We start from the raw sequence: 16,381 nt of genomic DNA on the forward strand, positions 1-16,381 counted from the left end.
GCACTTGTTGGCAGCTTTTCCTTCACTCTGTGGTCCAACTAATCCTAAACCATCTCAATTGGGTTGAGGTCAGGTGATTGTGGAGGCCAGGTCATCTGATGCAACACACCATCACTCTCCTTGGTCAAATAGCCCTTACACAGCCTGGAGGTGTGTTGGGTCATTGTCCTGTTGAAAACAAATGATAGTCCCACTAAGCGCAAACCAGATGGGATGGCGTATCACTCCAGAATGCTGTGGTAACCATGCTAGTTAAGTCTTGAATTCCAAATCAAATCAAATCAAATCAAATCAAATTTTATTAGTCACATACACATGGTTAGCAGATGTTAATGCGAGTGTAGTGAAATGCTTGTGCTTCTAGTTCCGACAATGCAGTAATAACCAACAAGTAATCTAACCTAACAATTCCACAACTACTACCTTACACACACACACAAGTGTAAAGGGATAAAGAATATGTACATAAAGATATATGAATGAGTGGTGGTACAGAACGGCATGGCAGATGCAGTAGATGGTATAGAGTACGGTATATACATATGAGATGAGTACTGTAGGGTATGTAGACATAAAGTGGCATAGTTTAAAGTGGCTAGTGGTACATGTATTACATAAAGATGGCAAGATGCAGTAGATGATATAGAGTACAGTATATACATATGAGATGGGTAATGTAGGGTATGTAAACATTATATTAAGTGGCATTGTTTAAAGTGGCTAGTGGTACATTTTTACATAATTTCCATCAATTCCCATTTTTAAAGTGGCTGGAGTTGAGTCAGTATGTTGGCAGCGGCCGCTAAATGTTAGTGGTGGCTGTTTAACAGTCTGATGGCCTTGAGATAGAAGCTGTTTTTCAGTCTCTCGGTCCCTGCTTTGATGCACCTGTACTGACCTCGCCTTCTGGATGATAGCGGGGTGAACAGGCAGTGGCTTGGGTGGTTGTTGTCCTTGATGATCTTTATGGCCTTCCTGTGACATCGGGTGGTGTAGGTGTCCTGGAGGGCAGGTAGTTTGCCCCCGGTGATGCGTTCTGCAGACCTCACTACCCTCTGGAGAGCCTTACGGTTGTGGGCGGAGCAGTTGCCGTACCAGGCGGTGATACAGCCCGACAGGATGCTCTCGATTGTGCATCTGTAGAAGTTTGTGAGTGCTTTTGGTGACAAGCCGAATTTCTTCAGCCTCCTGAGGTTGAAGAGGCGCTGCTGCGCCTTCTTCACAACGCTGTCTGTGTGGGTGGACCAATTCAGTTTGTCCGTGATGTGTACACCGAGGAACTTAAGACTTTCCACCTTCTCCACTACTGACCCGTCGATGTGGATAGGGGGGTGCTCCCTCTGCTGTTTCCTGAAGTCCACAATCATCTCCTTTGTTTTGTTGACGTTGAGTGTGAGGTTATTTTCCTGACACCACACTCCGAGGGCCCTCACCTCCTCCCTGTAGGCCGTCTCGTCGTTGTTGGTAATCAAGCCTACCACTGTAGTGTCATCCGCAAACTTGATGATTGAGTTGGAGGCGTGCATGGCCACGCAGTCGTGGGTGAACAGGGAGTACAGGAGAGGGCTCAGAACGCACCCTTGTGGGGCCCCAGTGTTGAGGATCAGCGGGGTGGAGATGTTGTTACCTACCCTCACCACCTGGGGGCGGCCCGTCAGGAAGTCCAGGACCCAGTTGCACAGGGCGGGGTCGAGACCCAGGGTCTCGAGCTTGATGACGAGTTTGGAGGGTACTATGGTGTTAAATGCTGAGCTGTAATCGATGAACAGCATTCTCACATGGGTATTCCTCTTGTCCAGATGGGTTAGGGCAGTGTGCAGTGTGGTTGCGATTGCGTCGTCTGTGGACCTATTGGGTCGGTAAGCAAATTGGAGTGGGTCTAGGGTGTCCGGTAGGGTGGAGGTGATATGGTCCTTGACTAGTCTCTCAAAGCACTTCATGATGACGGAAGTGAGTGCTACGGGGCGGTAGTCGTTTAGCTCAGTTACCTTAGCTTTCTTGGGAACGGGAACAATGGTGGCCCTCTTGAAGCATGTGGGAACAGCAGACTGGGATAAGGATTGATTGAATATGTCCGTAAACACACCAGCCAGCTGGTCTGCGCATGCTCTGAGGACGCGGCTGGGAATGCCGTCTGGGCCTGCAGCCTTGCGAGGGTTAACACGTTTAAATGTTTTACTCACCTCGGCTGCAGTGAAGGAGAGCCCGCAGGTTTTGGTAGGGGGCCGTGTCAGTGGCACTGTATTGTCCTCAAAGCGGGCAAAAAAGTTGTTTAGCCTGTCTGGGAGCAAGACATCCTGGTCCGCGACGGGGCTGGTTTTCTTTTTGTAATCCGTGATTGACTGTAGACCCTGCCACATACCTCTTGTGTCTGAGCTGTTGAATTGCGACTCGATTTTGTCTCTGTACTGGGACTTAGCCTGTTTGATTGCCTTGCGGAGAGAATAGCTACACTGTTTGTATAAATAAATCACAGACAGTGTCATCAACAAAGCACCATCACACCTCCTCTTCCATGCTTCACGGTGGGAACTACACATGCGGAGATCATCCGTTCACCTAATCTGCGTCTCACAAAGACACGGCGGTTGGAACCAAAAATCTATCCATTGCTTGTGTTTCTTGGCCCAATCAAGTTTCTTCCTCTTGTTGGTGTCCTTTAATAGTGGTTTCTTTGCAGCAATTCGACCATGAAGACCTAATTCACGCAGTCTCCTCTGAACAGTTTATGTTGAGATGTGTCTGTTACTTGAACTCTGTGAAGCATTTATTTGGGCTGCAGTTTCTGAGGCTGGTAACTCTAATGAACTTGTCCTCTGCAGCAGAGGTATCTCTGGGTCTTCCTTTCCTGTGGCGGTCCTCACGGGAGCCAGTTTCATCATAGCGCTTGATGGATTTTGTGACTGCACTTCAAGAAACTTTCAAAGTTCTTGTAATTTTCCGGATTGACTCACGTTCATGTCTTAAAGTAATGATGGACTGTCGTATCTCTTTACTTATTTGAGCTGTTCTTGGTATTTTAACAAATAGGGCTATCTTCTGTATAACACCCCTACCTTGTCACAACACAACTGATTGGCTCAAATGAATAAAGAAGGAAAGAAATTCCACAAATTTACTTTTAATAAGGCACACCTGTTAACTGAAATGCATTCCAGGTGACTACCTCATGAAGCTGGTTGAGAGAATGCCATGAGTGTGCAAAGCTGTCATCAAAGCAAAGGGTGACTACTTTGAAGAATCTCAAATATAAAATATATATTTTGATTTGTTTAACACTTTTTGGTTACTACATGATTCCATATGTGTTATTTCATAGATTTGATGTGTTCACAATTATTCTACAATGTAGAAAATATTAAAAATAAAGAAAACCCTGTAATGAGTAGGTGTGTCACAACTTTTGACTGGTGCTGTAATACATTGGCTCATCCCTTCTACTGACCTAGATGGAATTCTGGGTTCCCTCCTCAACCCGTAAGAAGTCCCACCCAGTTCACGACATTAAAATGGCGAAAACCTTCAATGGTGCTGCCCATGATAAAACAGACTTTGTGGCAAGTGCACCCTCTATCCATCTCTATGCGCATATCTGACTAAATAGCAGCCCCTAGACGAGGGTTCAGTGATGGCATGGCAGTGAGGCTGGAATGGTGTAGGGAGGGGAGGGGACGGGGAGGGGTCTAATTATCGATTTACTGGCATTCTGATTGAACACAGCAATGTTGGTATGGACCATTATTACGCCAGGTTCCATGAGCTCGAAATTGATTTTCGACCATCCAGAGTTTTGAATTCAGCCTGTGCTTTAGCTTCCTACTATGCACATCTGAAACAAAGAACGACAGCATTATTTCAGATCTCTTCGCTTTGGGCTAGTCCTTCCATTCTATACACTCTCACACATGCACGCACACACTCCCTCACAAAACTGATGGTGTATTCAGAGAGCAATCATATATCTTATTTCAGTCAATGACTAAATTACTAAGCAATGTTACCTGCTGTTACACATCACCTGACCTTATCAATGAGATAAGGTGAGGTTTTAGTGAGCTGTCCTCAGGTTTTGTCAGAAAATCGAATATGGGTATTTTTTATGGCAATATTGCATTCGCATGACCAGTGTGAATAAGAACCAACCAGGCCACCAGTATCTTTTTTTGAGCTAATAAAGTTCCCCCTGAAACTGGGGACCGACATGAGAGGTTCCAAGTGTGTGGCATTTCAGCACGTGGATGACTTCAGCTAGTCTGATTAGTGTGGGTGTGTGTGGGTGTGTGTGGGTACCCTGAGGCAGTAAGCCTTACACTCCGTGCTCAACTCTCCACCCCCCCCCCCCCCCAATGTGGGCTTACGGTCGATCTGGTCGGCGAACACCTCTCCGTAGATCATCCAGTAGGGCATGAAGAAGATGTTCCGAGCCAGCATCCAGGACGGGTCCTCATTGGGGTTCAGGATGGCCTGCCGAGCCACCCCAAAACTCATCAACACCACCAGCATGATGATCACAAAGTACATCATGTCAATCATCTGAGAGGGAGACAAAGAAGGAGTGGGAGGGAGGGAGGAGAAAAAAGAGGGTGAGAAGAGGGAGACAGGGAGAATGTTAGCTGACTGATTACTCCTTAAATAGGAAAAACAACTTTTAGCCACTTCTGTGCTGGTTTTCTGTTACTATATCAAAGTGATGTGTGTGTTATGTTGTAATCTCAAACAGCTCTCTCAGACATGGGAAGCTAACAGGCATCTCTGTCCTTTGATTCCTCCCCTCTCCTGGTCTTCTTGACACTGTTATAACACACTCTCTGATCATTCATGAGCAAAGACAGAATAGAGTTGAGGCTAAGGGCTTTTGTCGGGACACAATGTGCCGAACACATACTAAGGACTTCGACTCCCTATAAAAGGAACTTGATATAACTCATTCATCTTTATAGCTACACTATACAGTTCCTTCGGAAAGTATTCAGACCCATTGACTTTTTCCACATTTTGTTACGTTACAGCCTTATTCTAAAAGCAATCTACACACAAAACCCCATAACGACAAAGCAAAAAAAGAAACATTTTTTAGAAATGTTTGCAAATATATAAAAAATAAAAAACAGAAAACCTTATTTACATAAGTATTCAGACCCTTTAGTATGAGAGTCAAAATTGAGCTCAGGTGCATCCTGTTTTCATTGATCATCGTTGAGATGTTTCTACAACTTGATTGGAGTCCACCTGTGGTAAATTCAGATGATTGGACATGATTTGGAAAGATCCCACAGTTGACAGCGCATGTCAGAGCAAAAACCAAGCTATGAGGTTGAAGGAATTGTCCTTAGGAATTGTCCTGAGCTCCGAGACAGGATTGTGTTGAGGCACAGATCTGGGGATTGAAGGTCCCCAAGAACACAGTGGCCTCCATCATTCTTAAATGGAAGAAGTTTGGAACCACCAAGATTCTTCCTAGAGCTGGCCGCCTGGCCAAACTGAGCAATCAGGGGAGAATGGCCTTGGTCAGGGAGGTGACAAAGTACCCAATGGTCACTCTGACAGAGCTCTAGAGTTCCTCTGTGGAGATGGGAGAACCTTCCAGAAGGACAACCATCTCTGCAGCACTCCACCAATCAGGCCTTTATGGTAGAGTGGCCAGAAGGAAGCCACTCCTCAGTAAAAGGCACATGACAGCCCGCTTGGAAGACTCTCAGATCATGAGAAACAAGATTATCTGGCCTGAATGCCAAGTGTCACATCTGGAGGAAACCTGGCACCATCCCTAAGGTGAAGCATGGTGGTGGCAGCATCATGCTGTGGGGATGTTTTTCAGCAGCAGAGACTGGGAGACTAGTCAGGATCAAGGCAAAGATGAATGGAGCAAAGTACAGAGAGATCCTTGATGAAAACCTGCTCCAGAGTGCTCAGGACCTCAGATTGGGGTGAAGGTTCACCTTCCAACAGAACAACGACACTAAGCACACAGCCAAGACAATACAGGAGTGGCTTCGGGACACTGGCCCAGCCAGAGCCCGGACTTGAACCCGATTGAACATCTCAATAGCTGTGCAGCAACGCTCCCCATCCAACCTGACAGCACTTGAGAGGATCTTCAGAGGAGAATGGGAGAAACTCTCCAAATACAGGTGTGCCAAACTTTTATTGTCATACCTATGAAGACTCAAGGCTGCAATCGCTGCCAAAGGTGCTTCAACAAAGCACCGAGTAAAGGATCTGAATACTTATGTAAATGTCATATTTCAGGTTTTTATTTGTAATAAATTAGCACAAATTTCTAAAAAACAGTTTTTGCTTTGTCATTATTGGGTATTGCGTGTAGATTGGATTGGATTGGTGTAAGCAATGACTGTAGGGACTTTCAACCATTGTTAAATCCATGACACGGAGTGTGCAAGTGCAGAGAATCGGGACACAGCCAGTGACACATCCCACCCTCTCACCATCTTGCCGATCATCATGACATATGGGCCCAGGTACTTGTTGACGCCAAAGATGTCGAGCAGCCGGATGTACCAATAGATAATGTTTACGCAGTAGATGACCCGTCCGTAGCTCATGAATGGCGGCTCCTGGAGACGGAGAACCATGCCCACGGAGAAAATGAGGATGGCCATGAGATCCGTGATGTTCCAGTACTCCTGGAGCCACACCTTCACCTTCTGCAACAGCTTCCCTGGCTCCGACATCAGAATCTGGGGAGGTAGACAAGGAGGGAGGAACGGAGGGAGAGAGAGCAGGAGAGACAGGGAAAGAGAGAGACGCATTTTAGTGTGCTCGCCATGAGAGGGCAGTGTGAGCCCATTTATTAAAGGTCACGTCCTGAAGACTGTTCTACATAAATGGATAAAGGTTTGGACACAGTAATGAACGCTTATATACATCGTTTTTTGCTCATTTATTTTATTTTGAACATTGGAAAATCTGTGGTAAATTGACTAGATTGACACACTTCAAAATGGGCAACCCCCCCTCTAGCATTTATCTGTGTTATGAAATCAAATATGCGTATGTTTGACTGTATTGAGCACTCCATGAGTTCAGTCATCTCTCTGCATGTGTGTGCCCTGCCCTACCTCTCTCATCTTCTCGATGCCATTGGTGAAGATGTAAGCGATGACAATCCACTCCTGCGGTGAGGGCCACAGGTCCATCTTCACCAGCACAATATAGTTAAACAGCATCAGATACGCCACATAGGCCATCTGGGGACAAACGCACAGTGTCAGGGCCTCCCAGAGCATGTGGGGGGTCTTCACTGCATCCAGAGTGTCTTACAGACGACATAAGTTGTTGTAAGTTGGTCTTAATGGGGCAATCTGCAGTTGAAATAATAACAACGCGGATTCCCCACCACTTTTGGTAAAAAAGCTGAGCGATGGAACTGGAGAAATGTAACCACTCTCACATTCATAGACATGGAATCAAGGACTGACCATGCAAGATATCAAAATTATAGGTAAGCATGTTTTGAAGCATTTACATTTACAATGTTTACAAACATTGGAGTAAAACAAGGTTATATTTTTGGTTCTGATATGGTATGACAGTTGAACTATACACACGAGGCGGGGCGTTCATGAATGATATTCTTTGAGAATCAATGGGTTTATACAGTGTCATTCATTGATCAACTCTAAAAATGAATGTAGCAGCTGCTGATTGCCCCTTTGAGTAGTCTTAGAAGGCAATCAAATTGTTCTAGCAAGAAAAGTTAGGTTGCACTGCGGTATAGGCAGAAGATTTTTTTGTACCCATAACTGTACATAATGGCATAACCTTTAGAGTCTCAAGACAATCCAGAGGTGAGACATGTAATGTAGTGACCTCATGGAGCCTGCTTTATGAACTAGGCTAGTTAGTCGACCCTTTCCAGTCTCGAAAACTTACTAGAGAATTTGTTTTAGCAGGTAAGTTGACTGAGAACACATTCATATTTACAGCAACAACCAGGGGGATAGTTACAGGGGAGAGGAGGGTCGATGAATGAGCCAATAGGAAACTGGGGATGATTAGGTGGCCATGATGGTATGAGGGCCAGTTTGGGAATCTAGCCAGGACACCACAGTTAACACCCCTACTCTTACCATAAGTGCCATGGGATCTTTAGTGACCACAGAGAGTCAGGACACCCGTTTAACAATCCATCCGAAACACAGCACCCTACACAGGGCAATGTCCCTGTGTAGCGTGTCCCTGTGTAGTTTCAGAGGCAAGCCAGAAGTAGGATGCAGGGTTGTATGTTGCTGACTGAACTGGATCCCACTGCAGGGAGCTAAAAAGTACAATACAGCGTGACAAGACCGAGCATCTGTCGCTAAAATGAATCCATACATTTTACATGGGTTTTTCTGACACGGCGATAGAGAGGGAGAGAACGGCTTTCCATGAAGTGTTCATTTTTTACCTCCATGAATACGAGATAACCCTCCCTGCTAGGGAGTGACTGTGATGTTTTCGTTGGATCGGCAGATTGAAAGAGGCAGCATGAAAGATGAAGACATCGACATTGCCAAATGAAAATGTCCAGCTTGTAGATACGATGCACGCAGACAATGCACGCAGACACAGAAGCAAGCCCTGGGTCACACACTGCATCTATCCACTGGGTTCTCAAAAGGGTTAATTGTGAAGGGGTAGGGTTCTACGTGAAATCTTTTTAATTCAGAAAACCCTATGGTTCTAGGTAGCAACACGCCCTGACAGCAGACTCACTGTGTGAAACCAGAACTTGACGATGGGGGCGTTGTAGAACTCGTAGATCTTCCGGCCCATGGGGATGAGCCGGTGTCTATTCTGGACCTCCCCCACACCCTTCTTACGAGACGCCTCCGTGCTTACCTTACCCAGCATGGCCTGGGGCATCCCACCCAGAGAGACAGAAAGAAAGAGATGGAGAGAGATACAAAGATACATGAGAGAGAGAAGAAAATAATTAAAGAGCATTAGAGCTGTTCCTACAGTACACTTTAGTTGCATGAGCATAAGCAAGCACAGGCAAACTCATTCCGAATGTTGCATGTTAGGGACATTGAGTGCTGGTGAGGATGATGACACATATGACGGAGACAAACACTTACGGATCGAGTCTCAGACGACAGTGACGAACAGTAGAGAGAGAGAAAAAGAGAGTGAGAGAGAGAGAGAGAGAGAGCGCAAAGAAGAGAGAGGACAGCAAGGAGGAAAAAAGATGTCTGACGTCCATTTCTAGGACTCTAACACAGTTTGTCATCCATGAGAGGGAGTGTCAAATCCCAGAGGTTATGATCATGGATGCCCATACTACAACACACCGCTGAGGAGTCAGCAAATTGTATATTATTGTATTGTATTGCATGTTTGGGGAAAAGGGAGATACACCCCGTGATGAAAGAGCCAGATGCATGTGAAAATCACAATGCCATGCCAACATGCATATTTAAACTGCATCTGGATTGGGAGTGTCAGGGATTACAGTGTGTTTTTGGAGGCATCTGAGGATGACTTGCAATAAAATACCGATGTATGTAGCATAGCATGTATTTGTATGAACCTGTCTGAGTCATAGTTCGGTTCTGGGCTGCATTTGAACATTCAGAAACCAGCAGCTCACAATGGCAAGCGACAGAGCTCATGACAGATGTAATCCTTTGACAGAGTTTTTTTTGGGGGGTGTCTAAGAACTCTCTCATCAGCATTCTCATAAACTCCTGTCCCCAATGAGTTTTTGCGCCGGCTGGCTGACTAAATGCAGATGACAATATGTACCGCAATGTCTATTTAGATGGACCGAGTCACCAATTGTATTAAGCGAGGGTGTTCAAACAGTCAGGCTGTGTCTGAAGTGGAACACTATCCCCTATATAGTGTATTACTTTGGGCCCTGGGCACGGTTTCCCGATAGCGATGGAACTTAGCCTTGCGAGTGTTTTAACAATGCATCTTTCCAACAACGGCCCAAAACGCCACGCAGAGCGAACGTTTGGTAAGTGCTTCATTGAGGCATGTGTCAAAACTGATAGGCCTGAGAAGAAAGGCTACACTGCTCTGGGATCAACTTTCTCCATTCAAATCGTACCTTAACATTAGAATTATTGCACAATACTGATGACGTATCAGCTCCTAGCAAGATATTATTACCTACGGCTGCAAATATTAGGCGGCTTATTGCTTACTCTGTAATAATTCACTAAATCAAGATTTGGCACGTCATTGGGCACGTTAGGCTACACATCATAACATATATTAGGACCAATTACAGACTTTATCATACAAGTAGCAAAATGGAACTCAAACGATTAACAGTATTTCAATATGATTGAAATATGCCTATAGCCTAGGCTATTTATATTTGAATGCACCTATCTCAGTTTTAATTTGAAGCATCTTCTTATCTGTAGTCAACTTTGTTCAGAAGTTATTACAGTCACAGAGAGGCGGATAAACCATGTGATTCTGTGTTTAGCAGAGTGTATAAAAACGCAGGAGGGCAAAAAGGCATCTAACGACGCACTTAGCTGTTCTACGAGTGGTCTGAGGCAGGCGTTACATTACCAACGTTTTCAAGTGCAACGTTAACAACGATGGTTTTGGGAAACAGCTCTGAGATTTAACGATGCTCCTACGAAGGTTCGAGCAATGAACTTAGCCTTAAGATGCTTTTACGAAACCAGGCCCTGGTCAAAAGTGGTGCACTACACAGGGTATAGGGTGCCGTTTCAGACGCACCCACAGACTGTGCATCAGCGTAGACCAGGCAGGCAGGCACAGTTAGTAACCTGAGCAGCTTAAGCTGCTGCCGCAAATCAGATGAGCGACACTCTCTCTTAGCAGCATGCGAGTTGATGCGCTGTTGCCAGCACCACTGGTGAAAATGAGGGGCAGCAGTCGCATATGGTACTGTACCTCTAGTAAGACCTTGGCTAGGAATGGGAGAGAGGGAGAGAGATATGGGATAGAGAGAGAGAGGTAGAGAGAGGGGAAAAAAGACAAAGAGAGTGAAAGGAAGAGGAAGAGAGAGGGAGAGAGAGAAGGGGGGAAGGGAAAGAGAGACCGAGAGGGAGGGAAAGCAAGAGAGGTGGAAAGGGAGAGGGACACAGAGAGAGAGAGAGAGAGAGAGACATACACAACGAGCCGAGGGCGGCAAAACAGACTGAGACGTTACAACTCCACAACCACGTCTTCGGCCGAGACCACAGGAAATGAGAAGCGGGACGACAGGTAGGTTTGGGGGCGGGGCAGAGCTGTTCTTACTGCCCCTCCGGTTGGCCATAATAGGGTAGGGACTAGGCTTGGATGAGTGTGTAGGGACAATAATAATGGAGTGTGTTTGTTAACTGTGGGCCTATTTGATTGTACTCAGGTGCAGAGAGAGAGAGAGAGAGAGAGAGAGAGAGAGAGAGAGAGAGAGAGAGAGAGAGAGAGAGAGAGAGAGAGAGAGAGAGAGAGAGAGAGAGAGAGAGAGAGAGAGAGAGAGAGTTTTTTGAGTTTTTATAAAACCTTTATTTTCTACTCAATTATTAACATAAATAATGACACACTGCCTTTTCAGAAATGAAACAATAAATGTAATTCCTACTCAAAATAAATAAAATAAAAATACAAAAGAACATATACATTCAACTTATTTCCTCAACAAAAAATAATTTCCCCTCCTCTACAAAACAAAGCACTCCTTCATATGCCCACTTCTCCTCAAATAATGGGAGATCTTTTACAGCTGAGAAGAACTCAAAATCCACTTTTATTCTTGCTTTCACTAATCCTTTAAAAACACATCTTATATCCTTCTCATATCCCGTGTCTATCTTATGTTTCCTACTCAAAAAAATTGACATCTTAGCTTGTCCCAAAATAAAATTTAACAGTTGACATTTTCTTTTCTGTTGCTTACTATATTGAAACCCCAAAATAAAAACATTGTTATTAAAAAACTCACCTACAGCTCTAAACAAAGACTCCAGTATTTCCAATAGAGGTTTTATCCTCTCACACTCCATAAAACAGTGAAAAATGGTTTCTCTTATATTACAAAAAGGACATCCATCTCTAACCTCTGAGTTAATGACAGATACGAAAGCATTAACTGCAATAATGCCATGTAAAACCCTCCATTGCATATCACCAGTACCCTTTTGTAACGGTGGTTTGTACAGTGCTCTCCATGCTGGCTTTACCTTGTCATCAATTCCCAATTTTACCCTCCATGGAGTGTCTTTTCTATTTTTCAATTTATCTTTATTTAACACCTTTACACACCCCCTATACAAGTCCTTCCCATTCACCTCATCCAAACCCACCTCCTCCAACCCTCTCAAATCCAACAATAAACCCTTTCTCTCTGACTTTGGGATATTTGGTGTAATCCCTAGTCTTGGAAATGCGACGTCTTCATCTTGTACCTTCTTCTCTTGGCTATTAAGCATTCCCCACTCTTCCTCTGACAGAGCCTTCCTGCAGCTCCCCAACATTTGTCCGACAATCCTTTCCGACCTCATCCCCAAATGTTCAGCCACCCGTCTTCCATCCATTAAGGCGGGCCCAGCCATGGCCATTAACTGTTTTAAGGTGATTATTTTGCCCTTCACCAGAATCTTGGAGAAATGTGGAACAGCTGCAGTTGTACAATCCAGTCTTGCCCCATACACCAGCGGTTCCTCCAACAGCCAATGCACTGACTCCGCTGAATTTCGTCTGGACACCTTCATTATGCTCCACACTCTGAGAAGGCCTCTGTAAAACGGAGGTACTCCCTCCCTAGAAATCTGTCTACTATCAACCAAAAATAAAGCCTTCTTTAATCCTAATCCTCCAACCCTCTGTAATACAAGACCTGCCACCCCTCTCCACACCACATTTTCCGGTCCATAAAGCAACCTTTGAATAAACTGAAACCGGAAAGCAGCAGCTCTACTAGCAAGATGTACAAGACCTTGTCCCCCCTCCTCTTTTGATAAATACAAAACACTTTGTGGAACCCAATGATATTTATCCCAAAAGAAATCCACAATAATTGCCTGTATCTTAGCCAGAAGGCCAGATGGTGGTTCTAAAACTGACAACCGATGCCACAGTGCAGAGGCAATCACATTATTAACTATAATAGTGCGCCCCCTATATGACATACGAGATAATAACCAACGCCATCTCCTCATCCTCCCTTCCACCATTTCAACCACCCCACTCCAATTCTTTTCCATAGTCCCCTCATCTCCTAGGTACACTCCAAGATACTTAAAACCTCCCTTACACCATTCTAGCCCCCCTGGCAAAGCCATGTTCCCTCCAGCCCATTTCCCAATCTGTAAAGCACAACTCTTTTCCCAATTTACCTTTGCAGAGGATATTCCCCTAAAACGATCAACCATTATACTCAAACTATCCACCTCCGCTTGATTTTTCACTAACACAACTACATCATCAGCATAGGCTGAGAGACGAATAGGAGGAATATCCTCTGAAAGGTACACCCCTTCAATGCTACTTCTAATGCTATTTAGTAGTGGCTCTATAGCAATGGCATACAACATCCCTGACAAAGAACATCCCTGCCGAATACCTCTACACACTTTAAAAGGAGCACTCAAACCACCGTTAACTTTCAATACACTTTCAATGTCACCATATATCACCTTTATCATGGCAATAAAACCCGAGCTGAACCCAAACGCCTCAAGCGTGTGCCATAAATATTTATGTTCAACTCGGTCAAATGCCTTTTCCTGATCAATTGAAATTAGACCAGCCTCCAACCCAATTGCCTTAGAGACGTCCAAAAAATCACGAATCAGAGAAATGTTATCCCCTATCTGCCTGCCAGGAACACAGTAGGACTGGTCCGTATGTATGATTTGCCCCATCACCTCCTTCAGCCTGTTGGACAAAGCCTTTGACAATATCTTATAATCAGTGCACAATAAAGCCACCGGCCTCCAGTTCTTCACCTCCCTAGGGTCACCCTTTTTGGGCAATAGGGTGAGGACAGCCCTTCTGCAGCTTATTGGTAGTAACCCTCCGGTTAAACTATCATTAACTACTGCTAGCCAATCTTCTCCCAACATAGCCCAAAAAGACTTAAAAAAGTCAACGGGAAGCCCATCAATGCCTGGTGCCCTTCCATTTTCCATGCCTTTTAATGCATTGTATAACTCCTGCAAAGACAACGGTTGCTCCAGCTCAACCTGAGCTTTTGCAGCCACCTTTGGGAGCCCATCAAAGAACTGTTGTGTCACTGTTTTATCCTCTTTGTACTCACACTTATAGAGCTCAGCATAGAACTCTACTGCCCTCTTTCTAATTTCACTCGGGCTAGTGAGCTCTTGTCCAACAGCTGATTTGAGACAATGAATAATTTTTCTTTGTCCATTCTTTTTCTCTAAACCAAAGAAAAACTTGGATGAGGCATCCATTTCAGATATTCCCTGAAACTTACTTCTCACCAATGCCCCCTGTGCTCTGATACCCAGCAGGTCTGCCAATGCAGCTTTTCTCTTCTTGAGGGCCTGAGTATGGCCTCGATCTCCTGTGGTCTCAACCAACGTCATGAGTTCCACTATTTCAACCTCTAAGGCTTTCATTGATCTGGTGATATCCTTGGTGACATTCCTCGTGTATTGATTACAGAATTGTTGAATCTGGAGTTTCCCTATATCCCACCACTGTTGAAGTGATATAAAACTGGCCTTTTGAGACCTCCACCTCTCCCACAAAACACTGAAACATTTCCTGAAATGAGCATCACTCAATAAAGTTGTATTAAAATGCCAGTATGCACTTTTGGGTTTTACATCATTAATGAACACCACCTCTGTTATTAAACAATGATCAGAAAATCCCACTGGGGTTATCACACTTGATTTACAAACCTGAGATTGATGCTCAAAACAATAAAACCTATCTAACCTAGCCATAGAAATGATGTTCTCTCTCACATGCGCCCAGGTGTACTGCCTTGTTCCTCCATTTTGACTCCGCCAAATATCACACAATTCATGTGTTACAATAAGGCGTTTTAAAAAAGTCCTTGAGGCTATATGAGGTTCTTGGTGATTTCTATCTAAATCGCTGACTGTGCAGTTGAAATCCCCAGCAATAAATAAATAATCCTCTTTATTACATTTCTCAATGGTATTTGATAATGTCTCTAAAAAACATACCCTCTCAACTGTCACCACTGGGGCATATACATTTATCAGACACATAGTGATGCTTTCATACCTTGCTCTGACTTTTAATAACCTCCCCTCAACTATCTCCTCAATCTCATAAGACAAAGGCAAAAACCCTTTTGAGAACAAAATAGCCACCCCCCCACTTTTTGAGTTTTTATGACTACACACCACTGTCCCACCCCACTCCTTTTGCCACATGACTTCATTTTCCAAATTACTATGCGTTTCTTGTAGAAAAATTATGTCACTTCCCTTTCCCCTAATTAACTCATACACCATGGCTCTTTTTTTACCATCTCTTGCCCCATTTACGTTTAAAGAAGAAATCTTAAAACTGCTCATGGATGAAAAAAATATACAGATGATGATACAGCCACCACATCTCTTTACAGAGTTAAAACTGCAACTGAACTCTTTCATTTTCTTTCAAATTTACATCACTTATCACTCTCGTGACCACTTTCTTGAGTCTAGCAATTTCAGGGCTTTTCAACCCTCCTCCTGTAATCTTTGACATCAGAAACTTTGCTGATTCAATAAACAATTCACTTTCAGGGAAAAAATCAGTTACTTTGTAATCCTGCATATATTTCTTCCCTTTTGTCAACTTCAGAAATTGACGTATCTTCTCAATTCCATATCTCCCTTCTATCTCATTTGTCTCGCTACATTGTTGTGACGCGTCAGAAGACTCACTCTCGCTATCCTCCCCAGACGAAAACTCTACCATCTCTACCACTTGTTCATCTTCAACTGATTTATCACTCTCTACCTTTCTCTTAGAACTAGACCCTTCACCCCCCCTTACGTTCTTCCTTTTACTCCTAGGTATTTTGAAAACATCTGCTTCTTTTTCCGTTATTTCAATCTCCTCTTGCCCTCCAATTTCATTTTCCAACACCACCTCAGCGACGGCAGTCGCAATCTCACCACCTGTTTCCCCTCCCTCTTTGTTCTGATCTACCACAATTTCCACCTTATCCACAATGCCTTCTTCTCCTACTTTTCCAACCACATCTGCCCACCTTCTCCCTTCCCCTGCACCCTTAGCATTTTCATCCCTTCGCGGTGGTGCGTTATTTGCACCAGCACTATAACTACTACCGGTCTCAGCGCGCTCATTCTCGGGACAACTGCGCACCAAATGCCCCTCTCTTCCACAACCAAAACATTTAATTGATTCAGTCGAAGCGTAAAATACATAATCAAATCCATCAATCTTAAAACTG

The 16,381-nt window shown here is 44.3% G+C and overlaps 1 protein-coding gene across 4 annotated transcripts in view; it reads right to left on the minus strand.

Annotated features, from left to right (window-relative positions):
• trpm3 (transient receptor potential cation channel, subfamily M, member 3) overlaps window positions 1-16,381 on the minus strand; it is a 245,231-nt gene that overhangs the window by 33,083 nt on the left and 195,767 nt on the right. For 2 of the 4 annotated variants that reach the window (XM_071353637.1, XM_071353636.1), the window contains exons 18-22: window positions 8,719-8,859; window positions 7,080-7,208; window positions 6,447-6,698; window positions 4,359-4,533; window positions 3,737-3,829 (exon numbers count right to left, since the gene is read on the minus strand). In XM_071353637.1, coding sequence (XP_071209738.1) covers window positions 3,737-3,829; window positions 4,359-4,533; window positions 6,447-6,698; window positions 7,080-7,208; window positions 8,719-8,859 — 790 coding nt within the window. The remainder of the gene's footprint in view (window positions 1-3,736; window positions 3,830-4,358; window positions 4,534-6,446; window positions 6,699-7,079; window positions 7,209-8,718; window positions 8,860-16,381) is intronic. The other 2 variants (XM_071353639.1, XM_071353638.1) reach the window with 1 other exon arrangement.

This window comes from Salvelinus alpinus, chromosome 19, assembly GCF_045679555.1.
Source record: "Salvelinus alpinus chromosome 19, SLU_Salpinus.1, whole genome shotgun sequence".
NCBI lineage: Eukaryota > Metazoa > Chordata > Actinopteri > Salmoniformes > Salmonidae > Salvelinus > Salvelinus alpinus.